The 22,508-nt window shown below is 31.7% G+C and overlaps 3 protein-coding genes across 5 annotated transcripts; all 3 read right to left on the bottom strand.

Annotated features, from left to right (window-relative positions):
- Positions 1-1,832: 1,832 nt before the first annotated feature.
- Positions 1,833-6,967, bottom strand: LOC140054289 (charged multivesicular body protein 2b-like). Its single transcript, XM_072099223.1, has 8 exons — positions 6,859-6,967; positions 5,700-5,791; positions 5,516-5,557; positions 4,914-5,015; positions 4,758-4,808; positions 4,283-4,385; positions 3,536-3,642; positions 1,833-2,956 (listed from the first exon to the last, which is right to left on the bottom strand). Exons 1-8 carry the CDS (start codon positions 6,887-6,889, stop codon positions 2,846-2,848), a joined length of 639 nt encoding a protein of 212 aa, XP_071955324.1. The 5' UTR covers positions 6,890-6,967; the 3' UTR covers positions 1,833-2,845.
- A 5,405-nt stretch (positions 6,968-12,372) lies between these two features.
- Positions 12,373-18,336, bottom strand: LOC140054290 (uncharacterized). Its single transcript, XM_072099224.1, has 9 exons — positions 18,233-18,336; positions 17,772-17,812; positions 17,066-17,149; positions 16,400-16,480; positions 16,190-16,231; positions 15,382-15,483; positions 15,078-15,128; positions 14,812-14,914; positions 12,373-14,465 (listed from the first exon to the last, which is right to left on the bottom strand). The coding sequence occupies exons 1-9, from the start codon at positions 18,267-18,269 to the stop codon at positions 14,434-14,436; spliced, it is 573 nt and encodes a 190-aa protein (XP_071955325.1). The 5' UTR covers positions 18,270-18,336; the 3' UTR covers positions 12,373-14,433.
- On the bottom strand, positions 18,232-22,161 carry LOC140054291 (charged multivesicular body protein 2b-like). 3 transcript variants are annotated; one of them, XM_072099227.1, is made up of 8 exons: positions 22,109-22,161; positions 21,586-21,674; positions 21,441-21,482; positions 20,869-20,970; positions 20,593-20,643; positions 19,704-19,806; positions 19,240-19,304; positions 18,232-18,350 (listed from the first exon to the last, which is right to left on the bottom strand). In XM_072099227.1, exons 1-8 carry the CDS (start codon positions 22,125-22,127, stop codon positions 18,348-18,350), a joined length of 474 nt encoding a protein of 157 aa, XP_071955328.1. In that variant the 5' UTR covers positions 22,128-22,161; the 3' UTR covers positions 18,232-18,347. The 3 variants fall into 3 exon arrangements, with proteins under 3 accessions (XP_071955328.1, XP_071955327.1, XP_071955326.1); XM_072099226.1 differs by lacking the exon at positions 18,232-18,350 and adding an exon at positions 18,382-19,041; XM_072099225.1 differs by lacking the exon at positions 18,232-18,350 and having other exon boundaries at positions 18,383-19,304.
- Positions 22,162-22,508: the final 347 nt, after the last annotated feature.

Below are 22,508 nucleotides of genomic sequence, written 5' to 3'. Positions count from 1 at the left end.
CACTTTTTTGTCAAACTAGTTTGATAGTGTACAGTAGACAGAGCTTTTACGGATAAATTGGGAAAGCTCGAGAGAAACTGGAGCCAAAAAGCAATAGTTTTTTGGTGTGATTAAATTGAGAGGCATCTGGAAGATTTTGACAGACGTATACGTACTATAAAATTGTGCTGTATTTTTCTGTACATTATTTTCAGGCTGCAATTATAGCTGCAACTGTATCTTGGTGTGAAAACAATAACAACTCAAATTCCAGAAACTATTGTTGAAATGTAAATTTAACAGTTTATCAACAAGTTTTGAGAATGATGATTGATTATGGATCAACGACATATTAGATTGATGAATTAAAACAATCACATCACCATTTGATAATACAATGCTTATACAGTAGTTTAATCAATGCAATTGTTATTTTTTGGTTTAATTTTATGCATACATTTCGTTATCTATTGGTAAAGAATATCACTGTTCTGTTTAAGTGTAATCACAGACAGTTACTGTACAGATAGGATTATTAATTACAGTGAACCTGTGTAATATACAGCATGAACTGCCATACTGCAAGATCAATATTCTCTATTGATTTTGATTAAAACTGGTACAGCTGGCTGAGATATATTTTTGATTTAATTGTTGTACAATTAAGGGATCCCATTTATTCTAAAAATTATAAAATAGTAAATTTCTTTTTTCTTACTGAGTAAACTATTAAAAAATATAATAAAATACTAAATCTAAACAATAAGGCGTCTTTATTAATTAATTATAATATTATTAAACTTAAATGAAAAAAAAAATCAATTAAAAATCGAGGTGTGCAACGTGTTGCCTCCTCCTGATGGCTGGGTATCTTCTCTTTTTAATACAATTTGTTTATTTTATATTATCTTGTTGCTTTTTTAATTTAATATAGGGCCTAGCTAGCCCTAGCTAGGATTCAGGAAGGAGTAGGGCTATAAACTTACACGTGCATTTTATACTCATAAGCCTAGGACTATATAAATAAGTTTCAAAACTAGGCCTATACAGTAGGCCTAGACAGAAAAGAAAAATGTCTACCACAGTAGGCCAGGCTAGCAGGGCCCTGCCCTGTCCGGCCAGCCAGCCTCACCTTTTGTTTATGCATGTAAGAAAGATGGATCTGCCTGGTCTAGTAGGCTAGCCTAGACCTAGCTAGCGAGAGGCCTAGTAGTAGTAGTGGGGTAGGCCTAGGCTATACAGTAGTAGGCCTATACTATAGGCCTACTACTGTATAGCCTAGGCCTACCCCAGTACTACTACTACTAGCCTAGCCTATATATAGATAGGGCCGGGAATCCATATATAGGGCCTAGCTAGAGGCCTACTAGGCCTAGGCCCTAGCCCTTTTTGCGCATTAAAAACGGACATTCGATCCCTATTATAAGTTACAATTTAAGATTTTGAAAAAAATGAGATAGAAATATTACCTGACAATATTATTGTGTATTCTATTCATTCATATACTGAGAAAAAAATAGTTTTTAAGCATAACATCCGAATCAACAGGGTTTACTTACTAAAACAATCTCCGGAGCCGGCCCTCTATGTTTTTTTTAACCACGTTGCCAGATAGTTGAATGTTTGAACCCAATCAAGAGTTTCTGAGCAATACGTTATCGGATGATGTTTTAGCAGATATCATTAATTATTATACTTTGTGAAAATTAAATACTATTTATTAATACATGTACATGTATGTTTTAACGTGTTGGAAGAAAAATGTATTATATATATTTATATAGAAATCAAATGAGATGTTAGACTATTAAAATTATGATTGTAAAAAAAGATAGAAATAAAAAAAAATACTGTACAAATTTTGAACTTTTATTTAAAAAAAAGTTATGAATTCAATTTCTTGAAATATCTGGTATGTTAACAATATTTTTACTAGTGGTCATGTGTGGGTGAGTGTTAAACTTGACATCTTGATGAGTCCAGGTGAATACTTTCATAGATCCTTCTATATATTAAACCATAACTTAACAAGACCAGTGGCGTAACGGCTATGAGCGCTCATTGGCTAAACCCAGGGGCGCTGGAGCTTATTGGGGTGCCTTAGGGTTCCTAAACCATGGATGGGCCTAAGGTCTCTACGTTACACCACTGAACAAGACATATTCAAGTATGGCGTTTTGGGTAAGGTACAGTAGCAGTGTTATAATATATTCAATTAAACAAACTATTTATTTACATCTATATATTTGATAATTAACTAAAATTTGAACTATAATTATATATACCTGTACATAGAAATACAAAATTATTATTTATAGTTTCATTTATACAAACATGTTTTGTGTTTAGAGCTTAATATATATTTACTAAAAATTATCATTTAAAGCACATCCAACGAAATAAATGTCACTAATCACAGGATGGCATATACCCTTGCTTTTCAAACTAAATCTATAAATAAAGTTTACTGTGTTGAGGAACTATTTTAAAAGTCTGTCTACACTATCAAACTAGGCAGTGATATGCTTAAATATGGTAGTGATATGACATCATCATGTTCATATTTGGGCACATAACATTTTTTGTCACATAAGTGTGATAGTGTAGGCAGAGAGGTTTGAGGAAGGTGATAGAGAAAAATTGTAGTGTTTTTATCCTTGTTAATTTTATGCATTGTAATGTTTTGTGAGTCATACTTGGCCCTCTGCTAGGAGAACAGTCTCTGTACTAAAGAAGCTACCCAGCAGAAATAGAAATATGCATTTTTTTTATTGGCAAGTTATCAACTACAGTAGAATCCTTTGTCTTGCCATAGTCCTTAATCTCTTTTTCTTTCTGTTTCACATCCAAAACAAAAATATGTGCACTAATCATCATTCACTTGTAATAATTTTGCTAGCTTTGCCTCTAATTCTGCATCCTTGGCTGCATTACTATCGGCCAATGATCCTTTATGAGCTGATGGTGCCTCTGCAAGCTGCAAGAAAACATAAAATTAAATTATTTTTAATTAATTAAAATCGATAAAAAATAGAATTCTAACAGAATTAATGACAGATATTCAGGCAATGACGAAGCCATTTGAGTTTTACTATACATTGATTATTACGTCTTGTAATATTTTGTACAGTAGTATGAATACAGTCAACTGACATCAGATGCCCTAAAAACGAAAACTTTTCCTAAATCCAAATTTTTTGATGTACTGTCCACCAAAAACATAAAAAATTAAGATTAATAAAATCGGGTGAAGTCAAATTACGATAGGTTATTTTACAGTTTTTTCAGGTGGACAATACATCGGTTCCAAATTTTGTATTTAATACAGTATTTAAAATAAAAAATTCAAAAACATTGAGGCCGTCAAAGAGTGTCAGTATTCAAACATTTATCATCTATCTATCACATCTATGTGCATACCACTTAAGTAAAATCCTTAAATATGTATTGACTCAAAAAATGAGAAATATCTCATTTAAGAAATGTGATTGATGAATACAGCAAATAGAAAAGTGACTATTTATGATTTGAACTTGATCAACACTTTCAATCCTACCTTGCCAGAAACTTCAATGCCAATTTCATCCAAAACTCTATTTACAATTGCCTCCTGTTCTTCCTCATCTCCAGATTCCGTAAGAAGATCTTCTAAAGTATCATCCACTTAAAAAACAAAAATAAATACATCTTTTATGTCGGGTTGTTATTTATGTTTTAAAAAAAATGAGTGAGTGGCCAAGCAGTAAGACAGTGGAACCATAATACTGTACGTAGCCATAACATCACAGGCCTTGTCTTTTAAGGCGAGCAAGTGCGATCACCCACTTAACACACTCCTAAACTTCCCTTGAGGAGTGTGATTTACAACATGCTTAAATTTGGTAAACTTCAACACACCAAAATACAGCACATCTAGAGCATCCCTGATTGAGGAGTGCAATTTTCAAAAGACAAGGCCTGCATCACTCTTTACATGGTTCTGGTGGTAGAAAGAGTCTTCTTGTATAAGGTCCAGTGTACATATCTGGCTCATCAGCCTAGTACATCTTTCAACATCCTAGTTCACACAACTTACTCATCATACAGCCCTCTGGGAGAATAGTTTTTGACTGAAGAGATCACCCAAAGAATAAATAAATAAACTTGAATTATAGGTGATCATTGTGAAAAAAGATAATTTTACTGATATTTATTTTTTTTCAATCCGCAACGCAACATAGTAACCCGAACAAGACAAGAGTTTGTTACTTGTTACGTATGCAAATAAGACCACGGCTGGCAACACCAGTACAATTGTACATACTTAATTCCTCTGTCATAGCCATCTTGGTTGACTCTTTCTCAAAGTTCTGCATTGTCTGGGCTATCTGTTGAGGTGATATTTGTTTATTCATTGCACCCATTGCCTAAAATAAAACAAAAGTAATCATGATAATTAACTTCTCTATAATAACTTAACTATATATACTTCTATCCATCACAGCCACTGATCATAACTGGGCCATCTGGGAGGTCAGGCTTTTACTGAAGAGGCCAGTATAAATAAATAAAATAATAATAAAATTCATAAATCTGTACTTATTGGCTCCATTATCTGAAATATTAACTTCTGTTTCTATCACCACAAAAGATTTCAAGAGAACACGTGTGGCTGGATTTATCAAAGACAATTATCTTAACTTTTTTTTTTCTAAAATAACCTAAGCAAATATTTATCTTCTTATCCTAGTCTTTTTCACTTTAAGCACTTTTTACTATCTCAAAAATTAATTCTTTACCTTAGTTGTGTTTCCCATTGCTGTGGCAAGTGTCTTTGTAGATTGCATTGTCTGAAATGTAAAACAAAGTTAAGTTGTCATAATAAAATATTCTAACTAAACAATTTAAACAAATATTGTCAAGGGGAAATCAAATTTAGCAGAAGAAAAACTCACCTTAGCCTGTGTTTTTACCGCTGATACCTTTGCTGATGCTCCGTAAGATCTTGTTTTTGCTTTCCTCATATTTACAAGTTGTTTTGCTAAAATTGTACATGTCTGAAATTTAGAGAATCAATGATAAAGTTAAAATAAATATTCAATTCAATTCAATTAAAACTTTATTATCCCCATGGGGAAACTCTGTTGGCCTTTTCAAAAGTACAGTACATACAAATATAAAATGGATACAGTACATAAAATATAAAATACAATAAAAAAAGCCATACAAAATATACATATAAAATCCTAAAAAGTCGATTTAAAATACTACAAAAAATAAAACTAGCGCATAAAATACGATTATACGATTATATAATGAATGATATTATCATTCATTATATAATCGTATAGCGGCAGGGACGAAATATATTGCTTTAAGCTCTGTCTCTACACTATCAAACTAGTTTGACAAAAAAAGTATGATGTGCCCAAATATGGTAGTGATATGCCCAGATATGGTAGTGATATTTTTGTCTCATAAAGTTTGATAGTGAATTTGGTGCAATTATAACAAGGTTTTCATTTATTTTATCTTGATAACTAAAGAAGGAACAAACCTGTTTGTCTCCTCTTTTTGCTGCTCTTTGTATTTCCAGTTCCTAATCAAAAAAAAAGTTTTTTTAATTAATTTACAAAATTTGTAAAAGCAAGAGATTGTTTATGTTTTAAGGAAGAAGGAGGGACATCGGAGAATGTGTGTGAATGAATTTCAAATAGCAATCATGATAATGGAGTACTTACTAATTTTTTTTCTTCTCTTTCAAGTTTTCCTCGGTCACGTTCCAGGTCCCTTTGTGTTTTTCGTAGTGCTTTGTCATTTTTTCGCATAATTTCTGTTGAATTGAAGTATTAAGAAATACTGTTTAATAAATACTGACATTTATTAGGACTGGACAAGGGCTTAATTTAGTATGTAGATAAATGATTAGGCTAGCCTATATATAGGGAGTAAAAAGAGAACCACCAATCATTAACATGCAGGATGAGGCAATGATGAGACTAAAAGTAAAACATCTTGTATATAAATCAATTGTGTTGCATAGCACTGTGTAATTTATATATAAATCATATTGTTAAATTATAGAATCTTATCTTATAATCGCGTCGAGCATAGCTCATCGGCGAAAGTTCCATATTTTTAGTATGAAAAAATGTCTTTGGCGGGATTCAAACCTGCGACCATATTGGTATTATGACAGATTTTCAACCACCAGATACATTCTGGTTCGAATCCTGCCAAAGAATTTTTCATACAACTAAAAATATGGAAACTTCGCCGATGAGCTATGCTCGACGCGATTATAAGATCATGTTCCGAATATGAGCACTGTTTCTATAATTTGACAGTATGATTAAAAAACATCTTGTGGCTGGTAGGCCAGGCATAATTTAATTATTATCATACTTTTATAGTTTAGTCAGCACACGCAGGACCAGGGGATGGATAAATTAAGTTTATGATTTAATTAAGCGACCTAGCAAGAATAACTACAGCTACGAGTTAGAGAAAGAAAGACAAAAGGGGCCTACTAAACTACAGTACTGTCTGTATCAGTCAAGTCTAGGCTCACGGCCTCTACTGGCTGCTGGAAAAACGTAGCTGCTCAGCTGTGCTGAGTGTAGCAGCAGCAGCAGCTGTGGTTGACCGGCTACTCTGGGTCTAGCTAATCTCGGCCTAGCTAGACTAGGCCTAGCTAGGATACCCGCTAGCTAGGGCCAGACTAGCCTAGCCGGTCAACCACTGCTGCTGCTACACTCAGCCTAGCTACACTAGGCGGCCTAGCACTATTTATTAATACAATAGTATAGCCTAGTCTAACTCTATTAGACTATTGTAATAGTTTTAGTAGCCTATAGAAAATCATAAATAGTAGTTTTAATAATAGAACGTTCAACAAACCTTTTTCATTTGGTTTCCTAAATACATTCATGGTGTGAAACTTTCAACATAAATAAAATGATATGGATGGGATATATTATGACCGACCGATCTTTGAATGATGATGAGTCTGTTTCATGTGACGTCTTGTATGACGTAACATGAGTGATCAATCAGACGCGCGCATCGGGAATCGATCATCAATCAATAACAATTAGTCATACGGTTATTTTTAGAATTATAGAGTTTAAAACTTTTTTTTTTTTAGTTTTCAGAAATTATGTTGCGTGACACTATTAAAAATAAATGAAAAGTCCAAACTATATTTTACAGTATTACATTTTATTGGAAATAAAATAAACAACAATGAAAAAAATATAATAATAATAATAATTAAAAATAAATTGTCTTTTGTACAATGAATCTGCCAGTTATGAAGAACGGGCAAGACTGGCTTTGCCACTGCCAACAACACCATCGCAAATGACAGAGGCCAGAATAAAATTGCAATAGCACGAAAAGCCAAGGAAATTGAAAAGAAGGTTAATCAAATTAATTTTCTTGCAATGTGCATTGCTTGGCTTTTTAATATAAGTACTTGCTTCCCCAAATTGTTATTAAAGGTTATCAGAAGTTAAAACATACAAGCATTTAGATGATCAAATTGATAACAAACTTAAATTTGATGCAAAAATCAAGTTTATATACAATAAATTGAAAATGTGTAACTTCTTTCAATGCAAGTTGAACTTATTTAGAATTGACTGCACCATTTTACAACATTTTAAATATAGTTTTATATAAGGACTTTAAAATTGAATATTATTTTAATTGAAATTACCTCTTTCATCCTCTTCACAATAAATTTGACAAAAGTAAGCATTGTAGCAGATTTACAACGGAACACACACACACACACACACTGATCTGACACTTACTTATATTATATCATATATTAATGAATGGTGTTAAACACAGTAGTCCAAGTATCATTTACATTTTAGAACTTAACTAGAAAGCCACTCCGAGAGTGCATACCTCCGCCTACTGTAAAATTCTCCTACATAAGATTTCTCCGGTAAAAAAAAAATATATATTTATTTGTGTGTGTCTTAATGCTGTTTGTGATTGCGAGTTTGGTGTAATGGTTATGTAACAAGCCTTTCAATTAACAATAGCTTCAGTTGACTAACAATAGAACAGCAACGCGAAAATCAAACAAGTGAATTTGAAAAGAAATAGGTTTTTTAAACTACTCGCATCAAAAAACGTGCACATTAAATCAAATTATGTTTTAAAATTACAAATCACAAATTATAACTCTTGGCTCTTGTTCAAAAATGAAGTTTTTTGGACAAGTAGTTCTCGAGAAAATGCAATTTCAGTTTACTTGTTACTTTAAGACTGCTAGCCGGCTTTTGAAAAATTCTGTCCTATCTTTTAACACTAGCAGGTCTAAAAAAGTATACTAAAAAGTGGTCCAGAATTGGGACCGTGGTCCGAAATGGTCCCAAAATTTAATGGAATGGTCCTTGACCACATATCTATCTCTACATTCATTTTGGTAATTTAAAGATCTTGTAATTACTTTTTGAGTAATCCTGCTAACAAACAAACAGACACATACACCTCCTTGGCGGAGGTAAATTACTAGCCCAGGTTTCATTTTAGACTTCTGTCTTTTTTTAACCATTTCAATTAATTAATTTAACTTAAAAATTGAAAATCAAGCGATGACTATAATTAATCAATTATAGTCATATTCATTGCTTGATTTTCATTTCATCTTCAACAATTATGCACTTTAAGATCAAAGAGCAGCTGAATATATATCAGCAATAAAATTTACAATACATACTGTAATATAACGATATACTTTTATATTTAAGAAATTGACCTTTGTATCAGAATTCAAATAGGTTCACAAACTTGACCCAGAAAGTCCAGAGGAGAGTTTGTCCAGATGTTTTAATGACCATTTAGTTTATAATCGAATGCCTAAAGAATAACTTTGTGACTGTTCCCATCGTAAAACAATTAGATATTGACAGAATTTAGCAGAAATTCGACAGGGCCAATTCATCATTGTAACCTCCCCAGATAAGATCAATCACTCCCACTTAAACACCCCTGGATCAGCTTAGGACCAATCGTTACCCTCACAGATTACGTAGTGACATATGCAAATGAACCGAAGCCAATATACCCTCAAGTTTCAGAAGAGCCCAGACACACCTTACAGCCACTTCATGGAGCACACACCTTACAGCCACTTCACGGAACATCTACACCTCACAGCCTTTTCTTCAGAAGAACATCTACACCTCACAGCCACTTCTCCAGAAGCACACCTACACACTTCACACCTCACCGACAGCATCACTGATCCTCTGTATCCTTATCCTAATACTGTAGTATATTGTACCGAATCATTATTGTACTGAAGTATTATACTGAATAAACAATATATGTGTTACGACAGTCAAGCGAGTGAGAGTCTTCATTAGTACTTCAACAACGCAACATTATATTACATTATATTAAAATAGATTAGAAGAAAAAAAAAGGGAAACAGAGGGATGTAATATAACGATATACTTTTATATTTAAGAAATTGACCTTTGTATCGGAATTCAAATAAGTTCACAAACTTGACCCAGAAAGTCCAGAGGAGAGTTTGTCCATATGTTTTAATGACCATTTAGTTTATAATAGAATCCCTAAAGAAAACACTTAGCTTAATTTCGTGACTGTTCCCATCGTAAAACAATTAGATATTGACAGTTTTTAAGCAGAGATTCGACAGGGCCAATTCATCATTGTAACCTCCCCAGATAAGATCAATCACTCCCACTTAAACACCCATGGACCAACTTAGGACCAATCAGTAACCTCTAAGATTACGTAGTGACATATGTAAATGAACCAAAGCAATAAACCCTCAAGTTTCAGAAGAGCCCAGACACACCTTACAGCCACTTCACGGAGCACACACCTTACAGCCACTTCTTCAGAAGAACATCTACACCTTACAGCCACTTCTCCAGAAGCAGACCTACACACTTCACACCTCACCGACAGCATCACTGATCCTCTGTATCCTTATCCTAATAGTATATTGTACCGAATCATTATTGTACTGAAATATTATACTGAATAAACAATATATGTGTTACGACAGTCAAGCGAGTAAGAGTCTTCATTAGTACCTCAACACAACATTATATTACAATACTGTAAAAACATGATTTATATTTATGCTTACAATCTGATTTTAATCCATACAGGTCCAAATGCAAAACAAGTAAATAAGAAGAAAAAGCTCAGACGAGAAGTGCAGGAGCTGTTAAATAACAAATTCAGTAAGTTCACAATTTTTTTTTAATAAAGGATGTTTTGAACCAAAAATGTTATCAAAGTCAAACGCATTTTAAATTATTTTATATTATTAATGCGATATATCCACAGTATTTTGAATATTGCAATTTTCATATTTAATTTAATGTATTTTAAATATTTTCTTACAAGAATTTTAAATGTATTTTAACATCTTATCTTTTCAAAAATATTACATTTTTGACAAATAAAGTATCCTATGTCTATACCAATCATCTAGAGTTTTTATCTAACTATTACTGTATTAATAATTTATATGTACACTCATTATTATAAATTTACACTTCACTCTAAATTGTTAAACTCTGGGATGTTTTTTCAGAACAAGCATCGGGGAAAGATAGGGTGCCTTACAAGGAGGTGATGAACGGAAAGTGGCGAGTTTGTGGCCTCGATCCTATTAGCTTTAAGCCAATAGGAAGGTACACTTACCAAGAACTTGAAAGCATTATTGAAAAGAGCAATCACCTTAAATTTGAAGGCAAGTTTTAACTAAAATAAATGTGTTTCAGAAAATTTAGACTGACACACAGTCGCATGCATCAATGATATCCAACTTTCGAATTATCAAACTATTTCATACCACAGTTTACCCTCATTAATCAGCATGCCACCTAACTCAGTGGCGTATCCAGGATTTTGAAGTTGGGGGGGGGGGCGGGATTGCCAATTTGCCGACAAAATTGGTGTCATTATCTGTACATACACCTGATAAATATATGTTTTAGGATAACATAGTCATATTGTCTTATATGGGATAACGATGCAAAATTAAAACCAAACCAACATTATCTGTTAGTATGTTGCATTCATATTACAATAAAGAAAGAATTAGGAAAATCTGACTTGTAGTTTTCGAAATATAGGGTCTAAAACATCGCCGAAAATGATCGTTTTTAGCCACGAAAGAAGTAAAACAATTTGCGGCCTCAGTCGACAATTCTATTAACTACGCCATTTTTGGTTAAAATAATTACATATAATTACGTTTTTTAGTAATTTATTTTATATATCACCATTGGAAATATCAATAAAACATGTAATTAAATGCTTATAAAATATATAAAGTTGTTTACTTAACGGAATTCGGGAAAATTCATTGCTCTAACTTTGTGTAGTAACGATCAGAGAGATTCATGGTACACGCGCGAGAGAAAACATTCCGCTGCGGGTGATTCGCATCCACCAATCAAATCAGCTAGAATCCAAAATATTCAACCGTGAGCAATGCCAATCGCGAGAAAGCTCAGCTTTGATTGGCTTACGATGACATCATATCACAAAATGGTGGTTTTGTAGTTGATCCTCACGGAATATTCTGTTCCAAAAATGAAATACATGGATATTTTTTATGGTATGTGTGCTTTTTCTTAAAAAATTTTGAATAATAAAGGCCTCATATCGAGAAAAAAAAACGGGTTTTTGGCACTTATAATAAATATATCTTAGACAAAAAAGCACATGGCATGTGGAACTATATAATCTTAGCGTAGGAAGACATACAAATCCCAGGTCATGAGAGGCTCAACTGCAAAAACAAGGTTGAATAGGGTAAGGTCAAAGACTTTTGAGTAAAAAATCTACAGCATACGGCTGTACGTACGTGCTACACATTTTTTACGTGTTTCGTTAGATGTAATGAAAATAAAAAATAGTTGATCTGAAGGGATCGATGATATGATATGTAAATAAACAAACACTCAAAAGAATTATGTTTACAGTTCAATTATTGTCAGAATAATAGTTTATTTTTGTCCCCGGCACCTTTGTTTGCCGACGGACGCGATGATGTGCCGACGGACACAAAATCAAAAAGCAAACATTAATCGCTTAAGAACATTTACAGTAATTAATAAACATTTTGAGGCCTTTCAGATTTTGGTTTTGTTAAAATTAATTTTGCAATTCTAGTGTATGTCAATTAATCATCTGCAGTCATGACAGAAAGTAGTTTTTTGGATGATATTTAAATCTAAGAGATCTACAATATCTTTGAATTTGAAATTCTATAGTCAGTATCTAATTTAACATTTTGTGCATGGTTAATATATACTGTAGTATATTAAGGCACAAGACTATTTTCTTAAATAATATAGGTAAACAGTACTACTGTATTTCACTATAAATTACATCTGCATATTGAATACAATATAATTTATTGCAATTTATTCATCCACAGCAACAGAAAATGAAACAGTTATTGCTGATGGTAAGTTAAACATCATTTACTTGATATTTAATGCAACCAAACAATTTGTTGTAAAAAGGTGTTCGAGTCTATTATATGATATAGTCATTGAACAAAATATTATTTATTGCAATTTATTCATCCACAGCTACAGAAAATGAAACAGTAATTACTGATGGTAAGTTAAACATCATTTACTTGATATTTGATGTTATATTTGTTGATATATTGAAAATGTGTATTTAGTGTGAATCAAAATGTTTATACAGTATTTACTTTTCTTTGTGATATTCTTCACAATGAACATAATTCTTCCACAGCTGAAATTGAAGTTACCATTAGGCCTCACGAAGTGTTAATTGATTTTGGTGAGTAACACATTTAGCAAACCTACTTAAATTTTAAACAGCAACACATACAATGAATACAATTGTGTTAAAGACGTGACAGGATATGGAATGACCTATGAGCAATACAGTGTTATAGTGCTTTAAAAAAAATAAAATTAAAAAAATTATTTGACAGTTAATTGACCTTAACATAACAATATACACTAGACTAAGTTTTTACTCAATAAAGTGTCCTTGTGCATAATTAAATTCAAAGAAATTTTTCAAATAGCAACAGCACATACATTCAAATTAGAGAGCAGGGAACCCCAAAATGTTTTAACAATTAATGCTTAACTGTTTTTTTTCCCAGAAAAAAATACAGATTTAGCAAACATTTGTTCGGAGATTGGGCATACCAGTAAGAAAACTGAGTTGAAAGAAGGTAAGATGCAGAGACATAATATTACAACCCTGATAATAATCAAATATTGTTTTGGAAACACAGTTTGTTTAACTTATTTGCATGCTTGTAAAAATTGCTTCTTTTTTTTTTTCAGGATTTTATGCATTTGAAAAAATATTAAAAAAGAAAAAGAAGAAAGGACAATTTATGTACCAAGTAAAGTGGGTTGGCTTCAAAAAACCTACCTGGGAGCCAGAAGCAAATGTTCCAGAACATTTGAGGATTTAAATTTACAAAATGCATTTATGAATGTACTTTTCCCTTTATGTTTTTTTCATCTATTTTAAGCTGCTTTTCATTAAATACTATACTGGCCTATTACAATAATTTTCTTCCATCTTTAAGCAGTAAAGATCTGAAGCGTACGATGTTCGTATGTTACCGCTGTTTACCAACTAGGCCTATACAACTTTTTTAAAGTAATATACAGTATATGCATTATTTTTACAAAACATCAACAATTTCAGGGAAAGTGTCTTTTATGTTTAACTTTACAACCAGTTACCAGTATTATACTAATGTTTATTTTACTATAATTTTAGCCTACAAATAACCTCAAAGCAAACATTATTATTTGTTGTGTACTACTAGCAAAAGATGTACCATTATGTATTCTCTAATTTTGTAAATAAGGAAACATATTTGTTTTTTACCTTAGTCCTACCCTTCATAATTTTGTAACAAGATATTATAGGCCTATTATCTTTTTAACCCTTTGAATACGCGAACCCCAAGAAGGTATTTTTAAAAAGCTTAGGAAAATCCAAAATACATTTTTTATGTAACTTTCTGCAATTGTTGGTTTTATTGCTATGGGAATGTTTTGGCCTTCTAAAAAATTGCGTAGGTCAAATGCTCATAAAGTGCAATTCAGTGACCCCAAAAAGTCAACCCGTAAATATACAGGCCTCTCGTCCTGGTACAGTAAATTACCCTGTATGGGATACGGGCCACGTCTTGAAAGGGTTAAAGAACAAAAGCCCTGTTAACTTAATCTCACATAATCTGCTCACACTACGTTTTACTTTTAACTTGTTTTATGTTGTGTGAACTTTAACTTTTAACTATCTACCCTGTTTTAATAAACCTAGGCCTATAGTAGAAGTCTCATTTCGACTCGTTTAAACCCTACTTATTATAATTAAATATTTGTATCTACACGGTAAAAATAATAAACTTCTTCTGAATGACCAAGTTAACCAATACTTGAATCACCATTACTCGACATCTCCAGATTCTAGAAGATCCACTTAAAAAAAAGGAGAAACATACAATTAATTAATTAAGTGAGGCAGAAATCATGAATAATTCGAAATATGGCAAAAATTATAGGATATTATGGGGATGGTTATCCATGAGTTAAGTCGAGATAGTAAAAAGTGCTTAAGCTAAAAAGATACTATCTTTTCACTTAGGCACTTTTTACTATCTTGACTTAAGTAAAATCATGGGTTGTAACGGTTTTCTGCAAGCCAAACTTATGGCTAAATGGTAGACTTCAGGTGGTGAATTGACCAATCATGTAATGCTTTAACATGTGCTGTAATAACACCACCACAGCACCAGTTGAAAATATAATTATATAATACACATACTTAATTCTTGTGCCTCGGTCATTGCGTTGCTTTCTCTCTCAAACGCATGCATTTGATTGGCTATCTGCTTACACGGCATCTGTTTATTCATTGCTTTTATTGCCTAGAAACGATAATAATTATTTAATTTTGGACAATTCAATACTGACAATTAATTTTCAACCATTTTAATTCTCCTCGGGAGCTAATTGTCGTTTATAAAAAAAACACACGAATGAATAATTATACCTGCTAATAATATTAATGGATGATAAAAATTAAAATACCTTAGTAGTGTTTTCCATTGCTGTGACAACTGTCTTTGTAGATTGCATTGTCTGAAATTTAAAATACGTCTCAGCATTAAATGCCGCAATCAAAATATTTAGCAATGTTTTGCAATCAAAGCCAATGGTTTACTCTGGAGGGAATAGGCCTATAATAATTTTCAAGAAACGGGCATTCTATAATAGTATCCACAATATCATTCTGAATTGTACGTTCAACAACAGGCGCCATAATAATTTTACATGTGAGAGGAAATAGTAGGCCTAAAATAATCGATCATCATTGCCAGAGAAAACAACTCACCTTAGCTTGCGTTCTTACTGCTGACACATTTGCTGATGTTTTATGCGAGTTCGCGTTTGCTGTTCTCAAAACTTGTTGATGTTTTTGTAAAGATTTGCATGTCTGAAATTGAAAAGGCTCATTTAATCTAAAGAGAAGTACCATACGTAATTATGAAATGGAGGCAAAGGTGTTTGATCCGGAATTGAGTACCCGAGGATAATACTAGGGTCACTAAATCAGATGCGAAAAGGAATCCGAACACGACATGTCGGTGTAAAAAGGGCCAATCTAACTAATGTTAGTTCCATCTATTTCTTCTGGAAGAGGACTACTAAGATAACTGCAGTAGGCCTAAAACACGTACTATGCTTCATTAGATTGAATAATTTCATCTATTAAATTTAGCATTGTAATTCACAAAAAATACAAATAAACAGGAAAAATAGGAATATACTGTACAACTCAATACCAATATTTGTTGTTCACTTAAAATACATTTAGTTTTGTACCGTGATGTAAGGTTCTCAACACTATCAAACTAGACAACAACAAAAACTGTGATGTGCCTAAATATGGTGGTGATATAACATAATCATGTCCATAAATGGGCACATCAATTTTTTTTTTGTCAGAGTTATCTTTGCATCAAATATTGTATGTATTTCTATATGTTTGTATGTAAATAAGCCTCAATAACTGAATTACCAACGCTACGGACTACGTCACAACTTCCATTTGCAATTATTGACTGGCGAGCTATTAAAATAATTTATAAAATGTATTATCAAGTTGTAAATTTATTCGGTAAATAATCAAAGGAACAAACCTGTTTATCCCCTCGCTTTTCAGCTTTCTTTATATCATTTTCCTGAAAAACACAAGTAGTTTTTTTCACATAAATGTGTTAAATCTGTCTTTTAAAAATATACATATACATTTATGTTACAAATCAAGTTGTAAAGCAAAATATTATTTTTGTACGTATTTAAAAAAAAAAACAATGACATTCCGTTTTAGTCTTAGGCATACAACTTACGATTTTTTGTTCGTCTCTTTTAAGTTCTCTTCTGTCACGTTCAAGGCCTCTCTCTATTGAGTTCATCGTAGAATCGGATAACTAACGTAGATAATGGATAATAAAGAAAATGTCAACCAATTATTGTATCATTAATGGGTTCAAAATATACATGATGGAAAATCCCAATAAAAATAAATTGAAAAAAAAACCCCAAAAAGTCTTGCATCATCTCTTATGCATCATTAAGTTGTCTTGAAATGTCATTTAAGAGAAACCAAAGGAAAGCAAATTGTTATTAATTAGTAATGTAAAATCCAAAATATAAATGTTCTCTATTGCATAATTGATTCGCCAGAACTATAATGTGGTCCTTATCATCATCATATCATACTGATAATTGACATCGTTAACAACAAACAATTGATACAGTAGATATAAAATTGATAAATGTTATTAATTTAAGTTAAAACAGTAAAAATCAACAAAACAAGCCTTTTTATCTATTTCTGCTCTTTGCTTTTCCTACAAAATACCAATGTGTATTAAAATATTAATACACATGATAAACAAATCAATTTTAAAAGCAAAAACTTTTTCTTATTAGGTTCGAAACTCAGTTGGGAAGGGAAACTGCTGAAAGAATTTTCATTTATAGAAAATAGTTATCAGGACAATGCTACTTACGGTGTGTTGTTCTTTTCTTTTTCCGCGTTTAAATTTTCTTTGTGTCGCCAAAGCACTTGTCGCAGAATTCTGTACACCTTTAGACTATAAAAGTAAACAATGCAGAACAATATAAGATCAATGGGTGGTTAAACTAAATGTGGGAAATCCGCCAAAAAATTACACATGGAAATCCCAGTAAAAGTATAACAGCTTGTAAAATTTATTTAAATACAAAACCCATTAAAAGTCTTACATTATTTGTCCTGCATCATTATATCATACACTTAAAGGCTCTTTCACACCTGTTCCGGCACGGTTTCGGTCCGGCGCCGGAAAATTCAATCGAACGTCAATGTTTCGTTTTCACGCGGCTAAGCGCATATCGATTGGTGCATAGCCGAGTGGAGACGGAACAGGTGTGAAAGACCCTTAAGGCCATCGTTAGATAATTTAAACGATTTTATGTATTATCTATTATTAAAATAATCATAATGGAAATTCCAAAATATTCGTAGATTGCACAATTGATTCACAAGAACCTAAAAGAATTGCCTAAATAACACATCATATCATTATGATAATTATAGGCCGTTAATCAATAATCATACCAAAATAAATAAGTCATACACACATCACAAATAAACGGATTATATAATTAATTGTATAACATTTATACAAGGGTATTATTAAGTTTTGAATTTTGAACTGAATCAACGAAACAAACCTGATCATCTCCTTTTTTTCTTCTCACAGTTTTTTCTTTTCCTGAAAAATACCGGTATGTTTTTTTTTGTGTTAAATTTGTCTCTTTCAAATATAAAACTATTTAGATAAATGAATATCTATAGCAACACACAAGTTGTTAGATACTGTTAGTCCTGTGTATTTTAATTATATCTCTATTCTATCATACTTGCCAATGAAGACAATATTCGAAAAAACTTTACATTTATGACGGTGAATGAATTGCTACTAGTTCTATATTTTAATTTCTTTCTTTATACGTATTAGAAAATAATTCTATTAGTGTTTAAGTACTGGGTCTGCAGTTACTGTTGTCATTATCATGTTTCTTCATAAAATCTCTAAAAATATCAGCAAAATACTGTGTTTAACTGCCAGGTCTATAAAATAACGGTTGTAACTTACCACAAAAAAACATACAATAAATAAAAATGTACATACCCTTTTTTCGTCTAAATTTTTTTAGAAATTTCCACATGGTGAATTGTCTAGACCAAGGAATACCTCGTATATCCAACTTTCACCAAACACTGAGTGAGGTTGTGACATACCGTACTTACTTATATAGTATGTGAAGAAATAAATCAATAATATGTAAATGTGTGTAGTTTTTGGTGTGCTATTTTTAGAACGTCTAAACATACATTAATTTTATGTTTTGATATGTAAATGTAAACAAATATTGTACCGTATCATCGATAAAAATAGATCTGGTATGGAAAATCCAAAAGATAGGCCTATACATATTATTCTAAACGATTCCGAGGCAAAACTATTGCCGAGTCTTGCATCATGATGATAATTCAATTTTGGATTGAAAAAGCCTAAGGACCTTAGGAACAGTATTTCTCGAGCGTAATACGAATACTGCATGTCACACGGTTAGATCACCATAATGCCTATTGTACATGATATTCATTACATTTATTAATTCCCCAGCAACAAATAGCCATGAATTGTTCCCCAACAAAACAATAAAGAAAATTCGATTGAGTCTTTATATCATTTAACTTTTATATTAATATAAGTATAAGTAATATTGCTGAGTTTTTATACGTAAATTTATCTTTATACTCGACCTATTTTTGTTATGTTCTCGATCTCTTGTTGTTTTATTAAAGACAGAATTTAGTTTTTAAACTATAACTTTATCGTTAAAGATGTATTGTCCCCCAAATACATGAAAAATGAAGATTAATAATCAGACTTTTGATAAACGATTTTTGCAGTTTCAATAAAGTTATTCACTTCTGTAGAAAAAATCCAACAAAATTATTATTTTACTTATATAAAAACAAAAATAAAAGAGTAATTTTAACAAAAGCAGTAGACCTAATGTTAAAACAAAACATAACTAAATAAAAATCCACGATAAATTAATGTTTGTTTGTACGATTGCTACAGTAGTACTACAATGCTGCTCAAAGGTCTTTTAATGCTTTGCTTACGATTGCTCTCGTTTCCTCTTCTTCGTCTCCAGACTCGGTAAGAAGATCTTCTAAAGTATCATCCACTTAAAAAACAACATTAGGTAAATACAATTATTTAAAATATTTACTGTCTATAGTAAAGTTGCTATACACCTGAGTTATGGCTAATTTGTCTTGTGAAAAGGATTGGCACCTTTAAGAAATATAGTGAATGAATTCGCTTATCTTTATCTTTGGCAATTGGCCTAAATATAAAAAATGCCCTGCACCTATTATATGAATCATTTCTGTTATTATCATCGATCATAACAGTTGGATAAAAGTAACTGGATGCCTCACATCAGGATTACTCCCTGATTCATGCTTTACAGTTTGACTTCCACTTCTACTATTTCAATTTTTTTTTAATGAAAAATTTCCTTTCAAATGAATGTATTCAAACCATACCCATAGTAATAGTGGTAAAATACAATTAAACATACTTGATTCTTGTTTCCTATCCGACTTGGCAGATTCGCTTCCATATTTCTGCGTTATCTGGTCTACCTTTTCAGTTGACATTTGCTTATTCATGGCCACCATTCCCTTAAAACAAAACAAATAATCATGACCAACTCCTTAATACACTTTACTAATTGAGAGAGTGTGTTTTAAATGTTACAATATTTTGTGATTTATTTAATTTATTTAAGTCTATTATTGCCTACTCCTACTTATAATGGATATTTGTTCATTATCTTGGTAAATCTTGTTAGCAAGACAGGCTTCAGTTTATTTTATTTTATTTTATTTTATTTTATTTTATTTAATTTTCAGGCAAACATACATGACAACACAGCGGTGCAGCACCCTGAGGATTGCCATGAGTGCAAAGCACTATCGAGATGGCTCTCCATATACTGCACTAGAACATATAAGACAAACATATACACAAGATGCTCTACATAGACAAAGACTTATTATTAAGTCTTTGGGAGTGGAGTTGTAAATTGTCATGAGAAAAAAACCCTGACATATGACAGGACTTGAACCCAGGACCCTTAGATTGGTAGCCAAGCATCATAACCACCAAGCCACAGCTCCACTCCAAAGTTAACGTTGTAGTTACCAACAACAGGTGAGATTTCCCCTTAAATTATGGCAAACATTAATATTAAATCAGATTTTGTTATAATTTCCAGAATTTATAAGGTTAGATGAAAATGGAAAATGACCATTGAGTTGTGTTTATATCCTTTATTTGTATCAAAGCAATTGAACAACATTGTCTTGTTTGCATTGATAACTTAGTTTGCGTTTCCAGTTTTTAGAAAACATTACACACCTTATTACTATAAACAAATATGATGAATGTATAATGTAATACTGTACCTTAGTTTTGCTTCCCATTGCTGTGGCCAGTGTCTTTGTAGATTGCATTGTCTGAAATGTAAAACAAAGGCGCAAAGTTAGATAATCGTAGACATGCTAGTTTTACTCGGTACTATAGTATATGTTTGTTTGTTACGTGTTACTATACTATACTTCCCCTTGTTTCCTAGTTCACTCTAAAAGTCAAATCGAATAACAAAATCCTAATAGTGCGGTAATGTAAAATAACTAATCATCATGCCATGAGAAAACAGCAACTCAAGAAAAGAAACACACCTTAGCCTGTGTTTTCACCGCTGATACCTTTGCTGATGCTCCATAAGATCTTGTTTTTGTTTTTCTTAGATTTACAAGTTGTTTTGCTAAAATTGTACATGTCTGAAATTACAAATATTCATTCACGATATCAGTCGGCAGGCTAGTCTATGCATTGTTAGGGTAGAATTACAGTTACTAAACACGTAATATGAAAAGACTTTTGTTTCTTTACAAAATAGTTGAATGGCGAGGGAACACTTAGAGTTATTATTCATATAATACTTTGTCACTGTTTATGAGGTCATTGCTTTTAACAAGTTAAAAGAAGTTTATTTGTTGCAGTACGGATGAATGATCAAAATGTAAGTAAGTAAAAAAATATAACGTGCCATCATCGACGTGGTTCTAAAAATAAACACATGGGAAATCCAAAACATCTATTCTACAGATTTTAAAATCGATTATAGAAGTAAGTACATATTGAGAAATCTTGCATCCTATAATTAAGTAGTTTAAGCAACAATACTGGACTTAAAAATATATAAATGTAAATAAAAATCATTACGTTTAATGCAGATAACAAAACAAACCTGTTTGTCTCCTTTTTTTGCTGCTCTTTGTATTGCCAATTCCTTAAAATAAAAACAGTATAAATTTACACATTTTAAAAGAAAGCAATCCTTTAGGCCTATGTTGTTTTAAGGAGGATGATGAAATAACTTGACACTGACTTACTAAATTGTGTTCTTCTTTTTCAAGTTTTTCGCGTTCATGTTCCATTTCTCTATGAGTTTTGTTTAGTGCTTTGCCATTTTTTCGCATTTCTGTCAGAATATCCGAAAATTTAAATTAAGACTCATATAACTATTTATTTTTGTTGCTGATATTATATTCATCAGACATGGCATAAGCTTATGTGATGTGGAATGAATAAATAAGCTTGGTTCAATTGCGACTATGTGTTTTAGAAGTTCATCAGTATTATACCTAATTCGTATTTTTAATTCAACAAATTTAAGTATTTAAAAATGTATTAAATATGATTTATCTTATCTTTTCAAGACATGTTTCCATTAAATATATTTACTATTCTATCTGAACTTTTTGTTTTGGCCTTAATGGTTATGTCTGTGTCCAGCGTTTTTAAACTAAAGCGAATTGTGTCCTATACCTTGGTTAGATATCTCTATAAATGATAGTGACAGTGGGGTAATCTAGTTATGATGAAACCTACAATAAATGCAATGATTTTACAAACCTTTATTTCGTCCACTCATTTTGAATTATCTAGACCGAAAACGTTCAGCAAAAACTGTGAGATATAGAATGTAAGCTAGACATACACTGTTATTTATTATAACAATTGAATGAGTTTGTGACGTAATAGTGACGCTATGTGTTACGACATAAATGTATTTATAGTAATTACTATTTTTAGAATGTGTGAATGTGATCTACAATGCACTGATGATTCATCTTATAGTTCTCGTCCATCAGACGCATGCCTTTTGTTAAAACTGTATTAATCAATATCGCTACTGGACGTCTATTTTTATCGTATTGACTAGTTGCTATAACTACATTATACAATCGAATTCTTATTGGAAATTATTTAGATTAAAGAACCTTATATTTATTATTAGTTAATATGTGTATAT

This window comes from Antedon mediterranea, chromosome 7 (genome assembly GCF_964355755.1).
Source record: "Antedon mediterranea chromosome 7, ecAntMedi1.1, whole genome shotgun sequence".
Classification (NCBI taxonomy): domain Eukaryota; kingdom Metazoa; phylum Echinodermata; class Crinoidea; order Comatulida; family Antedonidae; genus Antedon; species Antedon mediterranea.
Note: the sequence above shows the minus strand (reverse complement) of the source record. Positions and strands in the feature narration are given on the sequence as shown.

Excerpts from the sequence above, each read along its gene's own strand:
- LOC140054291 (XM_072099225.1), bottom strand. Across the intron at positions 19,807-20,592 it reads CAATGGGAAGCAAAACTAAG|GGAATGGTGGCCATGAATAA; the intron begins GTACAGTATTAC and ends TTTTGTTTTAAG. Across the intron at positions 19,305-19,703 it reads GGATAGGAAACAAGAATCAA|TGGATGATACTTTAGAAGAT; the intron begins GTATGTTTAATT and ends TTGTTTTTTAAG.
- LOC140054289 (XM_072099223.1), bottom strand. The coding sequence starts at position 6,889 with ATGAATGTATTTAGGAAACCAAATGAAAAAG. Across the intron at positions 4,386-4,757 it reads CAATGGGAAACACAACTAAG|GCAATGGGTGCAATGAATAA; the intron begins GTAAAGAATTAA and ends GTTTTATTTTAG. Across the intron at positions 2,957-3,535 it reads GCATTGAAGTTTCTGGCAAG|CTTGCAGAGGCACCATCAGC; the intron begins GTAGGATTGAAA and ends GTTTTCTTGCAG.
- LOC140054290 (XM_072099224.1), bottom strand. The coding sequence starts at position 18,269 with ATGTGGAAATTTCTAAAAAAATTTAGACGAAAAAAGG. Across the intron at positions 17,813-18,232 it reads AAAATTTAGACGAAAAAAGG|GAAAAGAAAAAACTGTGAGA; the intron begins GTATGTACATTT and ends GGTATTTTTCAG. Across the intron at positions 17,150-17,771 it reads GAAAAAAAGGAGATGATCAG|TCTAAAGGTGTACAGAATTC; the intron begins GTTTGTTTCGTT and ends TTACTTTTATAG.